This window comes from Mytilus edulis, chromosome 6 (genome assembly GCF_963676685.1).
Source record: "Mytilus edulis chromosome 6, xbMytEdul2.2, whole genome shotgun sequence".
In the NCBI taxonomy this organism is placed as follows: Eukaryota; Metazoa; Mollusca; class Bivalvia; order Mytilida; family Mytilidae; genus Mytilus; species Mytilus edulis.
In genome coordinates, this window is record NC_092349.1 from 68291557 (window position 1) to 68300878 (window position 9322).

Sequence of the window (9322 nt, forward strand, 5' to 3'; positions counted from 1 at the left end):
TTATGTGAAAATGATATAATAAGTCCCTGCTTAAACATATTCTGACCATATTTTGAGTTGGTAGAAAAATCTCTTCATTATATGTTTTTTTTTGTTACCAAGAATGTACATGTATTTCAAGTTTGGTTTATCTGACCTTGACCTCATTTTCTTGAATAATGTTAAGTGTATGTGATATTTGTAGTAAAGCTTTATATTTAGTTCTTTATCAGCATACAATTAATGGTCAGTGAAAAAAAAATGAAAGACATTTCAGCCTGTGCACTCTTAATGAATTGTTTCGAAATTAGACAAATTATTGATGTTTTGATTTCATTTGCTCTTCTAATATCCTTACTGGGGTAGTTCGCTTTCAAATCAGATTAATATTTTCCAGTTTAAGAAGAAATTTTACTTTTCTCTGATCTTCTCTCCTATTGGTATATATTAACTCATATATCTCTTGCTTCTAAAAATAACTGTTGTTTGTGAGGTAACATTATTGTTCTGAATCTAATCCACAATGAATAGAAGACAAATATTTGAAACTAAAGAAATCTTGGTTAAAAAGATTTATACCATGTACAATTTCTAAGAAGCAATAACTGTACTGAAACATAAGAAGTACATATATCAGTGCTATCTAAAGTTACTCGGGGACTACCGGTAAATGTCAAAGACAAAGAGGTAAATATAATTTTAATTTTATAAAAACATAATTTCTGACTTGCCTTGACGGAGTCAAAAAGCGAGACATAGGTATGCTGTTGAAGCGGTGACAGTGGCAGTGGTGGTGTCAACAATGTTTTTGTTTGTAATTAGGTCAGGTCATTAGACAGCAGTAGTGGTAGGCCAATGTTAATTGGTATTCAGTTGTATAAGCATTAGCACATCCCATTTCCATGGAGAATATTTGGCCTTGCCCCCTCAGTCATGGTCTATTGACTTTAAAACGTTTGTTTAGTTTGCATGTTTGTGATTATGTCAGTTCAAAGGCAAACAATAGTTGTAAGGCCTTTATTAATTGGTATTCAGTTGTATTAGCATTAGCACATCTCAGTTCCATGGTGAATATGTTTGCCCCGTCCCTTTAGTCATGTTTTTGAAACTTTTACATAGTTTACATATTAATGTTTGTGTTTAGATTTGTTTACAGGGAATGACTTATTATAAGTCAATGGTATTTGGTATACAGTTGTATTAGCTTTGACACATCGCATTTCCATGGAGATTGTTTAGCCATGAATTTTCAAACATGGTTTATCGACTTTGAATATTTGCATAACTCACATGTTAAAGTATTGCTATTTTAATTTCAGCATTTGCATTATCAAAATTACAAAAATACCAGACATATCTCTGTGATAACAGTTTATTAATACAATTTGAGTCGTTTTTTTGGTTAAATCAACATCCTGTCAAGTTAAGTTTATATAGTTTGCCTTTGTCTTTACTTCCAACTGGAGGATACGTTCCTAAATACAGCATGCAAAAATGTCCTACCATTGTAAGTCCAACGGAAAATGGATTCTGCACAATCCCTTTGTCTTTAGTGCTGATGTATGAAATCAGGTTTCCTGTAGAGTTTAAGATATGAAGAGTATATCTATATATATCCTCAACAATGACATTGCCAGCAGGAGTTGTTGTTAAATCACTTGGTGTAAATGTTTTATTTTCAGTGTTGATGACTGAATGTCCGCAATAGGTCTGAATAATGTGCTCATGTCCCAGTACTATCACTCTTCCTTCACCTTCATAATTTATTATATCAACAACAAAAATGTTGCCATTGTTAGATTCAGTAATTCTAAATGGTAAGGTAAATGAAATACCTTTAGTCTGGTCCTCACCGTACACCTTCTCATGGTTCCCCTCTAGGTCCATGACTATAACCATGCCCTTGTCACCTGTATCAGTCTCAGTACCTACTATCACCTTATTTTTACTGGTTACATATATATATACTGGATGATATGGATCCACTTTATAAACAGTGTTTACAACTTTATTAGTTCCATTTCTGATCTGTGTCAGTAAATCTTGTCCATAAGTAGCTATAAGTAAATCATTACCAGGAGTAATTGACATGCCATTAACGTGAATGTTAAAACTATATTTCACTTTTAGCTTAGTTCCTTCAAATTTTACTTTCTGCAATCCTGTATGAGAGGTAAAGAATATTTTCCCCTTTTTACAGTCTCCATCGCCAATCCACAATGAATCATCTAAAGATATTGCCAGGTGACCCACCCCCTCTAACTTGGTTTGATACTCTTCAACGACAGTTATATCAACATTTGTAGGATCCTTGTTTGAAGGTGATATACTCCCGATAACTTTGCTTGGTGATAATGTACTCCCGATATCCTTGCTAGATATAATCCTATGCTCCCCGGTAGTTTTAATTTTAGGATGAATGTTGTTCTTACATACATTACACATCAGTAAGTCACATTCTAAACATTTCCAGGAGATTTTAGAACTCTGTTCACATAACTGACACTGAATAGGAGATTGTATTCCTAACTGTGGTTTGGATAGAGCCATCTTCATATCAAAAGTTTGTACTTAAATCTTTGATGTTGTGGATATCTTGGTGATAGTATAACTATTTTAATCTCCTCTAATGACAGTCCAATGGATTTTGATAATTTTGTGAAATATTATCTACATTTTAAAGATATGGTGTATGAGATACCTGATTGGGGTAAATTTAAAGGCTAATATTATGTCACATAGTGTCTTAATCTTATCATACAAGAAAAAGAAAATGTAATGTTTCCTCAAATTTATTCTGAAATTGACTTAAAATAGTAGTACTGACTGGATTCATTATTATTCGTTGGGTACCCAATTTCGTGGATTTCATGGAAACAGGTAAACCATCAGTCTGTTGAGTTATCAAAATAATTAAGACAAATTTTAAAACCTTAAATGATTTTACTATTTTTGCAATTTTAAGCTTTTATTATACCTCCTCCTTTATATCCAGTTTATATCAGTCTGTTGAGTTATTAATAAAATTAACACAAATTTAAAAACCTTTAAATGATTTAACTATTTTGGCAGAGGTCAAGGTTAACTATCTTTTTGTCGACATTAATGCACAAATGTTAGTAAATCTGGTCAAGAAATAGCGTTGGAAGAAACATTAAGATTTGAAAAATAACATTTTTTTCTGATAAATTGACTTCAAAAAAGTTTATTTGGGTGTTAAGCTGTTATAAAACATCAATTAACTTTCTCAAATCGATGTTCATAGAAGTTCCGGAATCTTCATTATCTAAGGATACATTTTTGATACATTTTTGGATTCTTACAATAGTAGGAGGAGCCTTATCGGATAATGACTGTAAATGATTTTTTTTATATAGATTAGACCGTTGGTTTTCCCGTTTGAATGGTTTTACACTAGTTATATTGGGGCCCTTTATAGCTTGTTGTTCGGTGTGAGCCGAGGCTCCGTGTTGAAAGCCGTACATTGACCTATAATGGTTTACTTTTTTTAAATTGTTATTTGGATGGAGAGTTGTCTCATTGGCACTCACACCACATCTTCCTACATCACTTTATCTATTTAATCTTAGCCCACAAAGTCACATAAATATAAACCTAAAAAGAAACCTGATTTACTAAACTACTAATCTAAATAATTGACAATATGTTTTACATTCTGTGCTCCTCTCTATCTGTTGTTAGTCTGTGTTTCTTGGTCCCTCCATCTTAAACCAGATTACTGAGTTTTAGTTTAAGGTAGTTGGAATAGAATCCCTGCCATGAACGCCCAAAACCCAAAACGTGATATCTGGATGCACTAATATAGTCCCACCAAGAGTCACAGGACTAATAAGAGCATTACAAGGAAAATCCGTCATGAATTTATTTATCTTCTTTAGTAAAAAGAATTATCTTTTAAGTTGATGAAATCACATGTATTAATTCACAAAACACTGAATTTATCAAAATGTTTTGATTTCTGACAATATTTTTAGCATTGTTCCTATTGAAATTTTGCATTCTTTTTGTGTTTGTTTAGTTACAGAATATATTTATGCAAGAAGGCCTTAAATTAAAAATCGTCATTTAAAATAATTAGGCGTATACGGCAATGTAGATAACAAAATGCAATTTGACCCCCAAAACATAACAAAGAAATACTGTTCTATTTGTTAAAATATTTACATTGTACTATAAGTGTATATTTAAAAGTATTTTTTTTGGTATTAACAACCTATCAAGTTCATTTTATAAAGTTTGGCTTTGTCCTTACTACCATCTTTAGTAGTTGTTCCTAAATACAGCATACAAAATTGTCCTACCATTGTTAGTCCTAAAGAAAATGGGTACTGCGCAATCACTATGCCTTTAGTGCTGATGTATGTAACCAGGTTACCTGGAGAATTTAAGATATGAAGGGCATAGTTGTCAGGGTCAACAACAATGACATTGTCAGCAGGTGTGGTTGTTAAATCACTGGGTGTAAATGGAGTATCTTCAGTATTGATGGTTGGACTTCTACAATAGGTATTAATTGTGTCTTCCTGTCCTAGTACTACAACTCTTCCTTCAAAATAATCATTTATTTGATCTATCACAAAAATATGACCATCCATAGTTGAAGTTATTTTGTATGTATAGCAAACTGAAATACTGTTATTGCCCTCACCATACAACTTCTGATGGTTCCCCTTATCGTCCATTATTATAACCATGCATTTTTCTTCAGTCACAAAAACTCCTACTATAACTTTATTATTTTTGGTAACATAAATCGTCCCAGGCTTATATGTTTTCAAATCATAAAGAGTGTCTAAAATTTTATTTGTCCCACTTTTAATTTGTTTAAGGAATGGTCCGTCGGAAGCTATAAGTAAGTCATTGCCAGGAGTAATGGCTATCCCGTAAACCTCAATATTGAAATTTAAAATCTCCTTCAGTTTATTCCCCTCGCATTTTACTTTCTGCAATCCTGTGTGAGAAGAAAATAATCTCACTCCCTTTTTATGAAACCCTTCACCAATCTACAACAAATCATCTAAGGATATTTCAAGTTGAACAACCCCCCTAAATTTCGTATGATATGATTCAACAATAGTTATATCAACATTAGCAGAAACCTTGCCAGTAGGTAATGTACTACTGATATCTTTGTTGGGGGATGATATTTTCCCGATATTTTTGATATCCAAAAATCCTATGTTCCCCAGCAGTTTTGATTTTTGGATGAATGATATGTTTACAAACACTACACATCAGTAAGTCACATTCTAAACATTTCCAGGAGATTTTAGGATCCTTTTCACATAACTGACACTGAATTGGAGACTGTATTCCTAACTGAGATTTTGATAAGGCCATATTGAACAGATAAGAATATTTATATCACACATATATTGTCATGTGTTTACTTCAATGTTTAAATTGGTTCAAGGGTAGCATATTTTTAAATGTTTGATAGTTTCTATGCAGATACTATCTCCCACTATACCATTATGCTCAATATTTAAATTGAAGGAAAATAATTGGTAATTACATTTAGTCATTCAAAATAATTTTACTGACTTGAATGTAAATTCATATGTTTAAAACTTAAAGGAATGATTTTTAAATAATTTTGATCAACTGTTTTGTACTTATCGTTGTATAAATAGAATAACAAATTTCTACCAAATAGTGCTTAGAATCTTTTTTTTTATTTTAGCTGAAGGGTAAAATTGTACATATGAAATTGTAATAGGGTGTTTGAGCAAAAATGCACAACCCAAATAACTATATATAAAACAGTTGAGAATCAGTCTGTTGATTTGTTGACATTCTACTTGTTGTTAAGTAATTAGGTGATATATTGAATTCTACAAACTAACTAATTGTTCAACAAAAATACACAATATATAATTATATTTTAGGTAGCAGAACTTTACGTCTTTTATTTGTTGCCTGTCATCTTGTTGTTAAATCTAATGGTCTAAATGGTCTATCTTTTGTGTTAATGACTGTACTTCCAGAATATATATTAATTAAGTCCTTGTTTCCAAATACTATCTACCTACCTTCATTATGCTCACCAGTTAAAAGAATTATGTCAATCATAAAAATGTTTTCATTTTTAGTGGCAGTAATATTAACTGGATAGGTGAATGAAATACAGTTGGGTGCAGACCAAGCATTACATAAAGTAAACGCAAGTTAACGCGGCGTGCACATATTTCGTTAGTTAACTTTAAATTTCGCGTTTACTAGTAAACGCCCGTTTACTTCATTTACGTTAACGCGGTCAAAATGGAAATTTCTAATGTCTACTCGAGTAAACGCGCGTTTACTCTGTGTCCGTTTAGTCAGTAGTAAACGGCCGTTTACTTCAGATTTCACAAGTTTAATTTTACGTGCACGTAAAAGTAAACGGGCGTTTACTACAGATTTCTAAATTGTATTTTTACGTGCACTTAAAAGTAAACGCGCGTTTACTTTTCGCGTTAACTAATTGTGTATATTATAAAATAATCGTCGCGTGCATTTGTACATTTATTTATGTTGTTAAAATGACTTAATATTTTACGTATTTGTGTTTTAAACCTTAACATTCAAAAACACTTTTTATTACAAATATAAACATTAATTAATTGCAAAAAAAAAAATTCAGTTCCAAAAACTTTCAACAGCGGCTTTTTTACTTTTTCTGTTCAAAATTTACATGTACAAATATCAACTCACAAACCGGCATATTTAAAAAAAATATGCTAAAATTGATTATTTCAAAACTATGTGTACATGTAAATTATGTTGTTAAAGTAATTTGTCAACATTCTTTACGGCAGATTCAACTAGGTTAATATGCTTCAAGAATTAAAATAAATGACATATCGTACAAAACTTTGGTTCTATGCCGTAGCACATTATCTTTAAATCTAAAAGTTAATTTGACGGATATTTTGATGTACCTTATCATGTGATATATTAGGTCAGTGTATCCAGGATACGAGGACAATCTGCGTTAACGCGCGTTTACTACAAACAGTAAACGGGCGTTTACTTTATTATACAAAATTGGAAGACACGCCTTTTTCGCGTTAACGCGAAGTAAACGCCCGTTTACTCTTTACAAAATTAGAAGACGCGCGGTTTTTGCGTTAACGCGGAAGTAAACGCGAAAGTAAACGCCCGTTTACTATTTATGTCTACTAAAATTTCGGAGTTAACGCAGAGTTAACGCGGCGTTTACATGAAGTGCACGCGAGTAAACGCCGCGTTAACTTTTAAGGCCCGTTTACATGTAATGCTTGGTCTGCACCCAACTGTACCTTCAGTCTGGTCTTCACCGTATATACCTTCTCATGATTCCCTTCTTGGTTCATTACTATCACTGTGTCCTTATCTTCTGTATAACTACAAGATCCTACTATTACCTTATTTGGTCTAGTTACGTTCACAGATGATGGCTGATATGGATGCACATTAAAAACAGTATATACAACTTTCTTAAGTGTACTGTTGACCCTTCAACAGCTAAAAGTATGTCATAAGAGGGAGTAAGTCCCACGTCAATAACATCAATGTTAAAACTAGATATCATTTTTAGTGTATTTCCCTCGCATTTGACTTTCTGCAATCCTGTGTGGAAAAAAAATCTCATACCCCTTTTATTGTCTCCACCACCAATTCACAATGCATCATCTAAAAACATTACTAAGTGACGAACCCCGTCTAATTTGGTTTGATATTCCTCAACAAGAATTATATCAACATTAGCAGAATCCATGCTGGAGGGTGATACTACCAATATGTTTGCTGGGTGATGATGAAACTTCCCATTTCTTTGAAAGATATAATCCTATGCTCCTCAGCAAGTTTAATTTTAGGATGAATGTTATTCTTACATACACTACACATAAGTAAATCACATTCTAAGCATTTCCACGAAATTTTAGGATCTGTTTCACATTATTGGCACTGAATCGGTGATTTTATTCCGAACTGAGGTTTGGATAGAGCCATTATCTAATTTGTGTAGAATCCAGATAGATAATTTTACTCCCTTGATTAAAATATATCAAAAAGACAATATAAACTGTTCACTTTTCCAAGAAAGTTTTTGTTAGATTTCCTGGTGATAGCCATGTTATGAGAAACAACTTTCACATATTTCATTTAAAAATGAATGTTTAAAAGTTAATCTTATTTGATAAACGTTTTAGCAATGGCAGATTTCTAAATCTTTCCTTGTGATGTTACCCCCATTTAGCCTTTAAAGTTTAGTCTTTGAAATGAAAAACAATTATGTGTATAAATTAACTGGATGGAATTCATAGATTATCGTTGGTCATCTCAGAGAGATTGATTTTCTCTTCTGAGCCGGTACAGCGAAAGTGAGAAAAACAATCGAGTTGAGATGACCAATGATAATCTGTTTATCGATATTTAACTTATGACGACGTTATTAGTTTTATTGAAACCGGCACATGCCCCCTTTCTACTAACTATAATTTTTTATATCACTCTACTGTGCTGAGAAAGGAAATTATCAGTCAGTAAGATCAAAGGAAAATTTCGTAAATTAACGATCAATTCATTTATCGTTGATTTGTACATTTTCCTTTTGAGGTATCCTGACTACTGTCAGTATCAGCGGACATGGATGAGTGAACTTGGTTAGGATCTACTATCCCTTTTATTCACAAAATCGGACATAATTTTCTCTTTAACAGAAATGCACTAATTTCAGTTTGTACTGTTCCAATGTGTCTCCTTTTCCCTTTCAATCTGTTCAGGCACTATTTAGAGATAAAATCATATCAAGACCTAACATATAAATATTGACCAAATAGATACTGCTATCACACAAGAGAAGCTAAATACAAAACTAATAAAATATGCACACTTTGAGACTTTATTTTAGGACTATCATATAGAATTGGTGCTATAAATTAAGGAGATAATCGCAATTTCATTGCAAGTGTAATGTACCTCTGGTATCTTTCATCCCTCTTTGTTAATAGTAGTTATCCATAGACTAAGGAACAAATAGAAGAACAAATTATAGGTTAACTTAAAACCTTCAATGTTTCATATTTCTGGCCAGGGTTAAAAAAAATAAACAAAATAACTATAAAAAGTGAAAGTGAATAGTACAAAGTTGAGTTAGGTCTATTGAAATGTTTTAAAATAAAAATTAGCTTTCAGATAATTTACCGTTAGCCTACATATGTTTTGCCCTAGACGTGTTGCCGATATCTGATTTCTTTCAAGTGTCTGCTTACACAATGCTTTCCTAAAATCAATGTGATTGACTTCATGATGAACACTGAGTGTATTACGAAATGATAAATTTGAGTTTCAAGCAAAT

The 9322-nt window shown here is 32.1% G+C and overlaps 1 protein-coding gene across 1 annotated transcript; it reads right to left on the reverse strand.

Moving 5' to 3' along the window:
• Positions 1–1386: 1386 nt before the first annotated feature.
• Positions 1387–2529, reverse strand: LOC139526566 (uncharacterized). The gene has a single exon (XM_071321724.1). It carries the CDS (start codon positions 2527–2529, stop codon positions 1387–1389), a length of 1143 nt encoding a protein of 380 aa, XP_071177825.1.
• Between the last annotated feature and the right edge of the window lie 6793 nt (positions 2530–9322).

Bases quoted from the DNA above. Each gene is read 5' to 3' on its own strand.
- LOC139526566 (XM_071321724.1), bottom strand. From the start codon at position 2,529: ATGGCTCTATCCAAACCACAGTTAGGAATACAATCTCCTATTCAGTGT.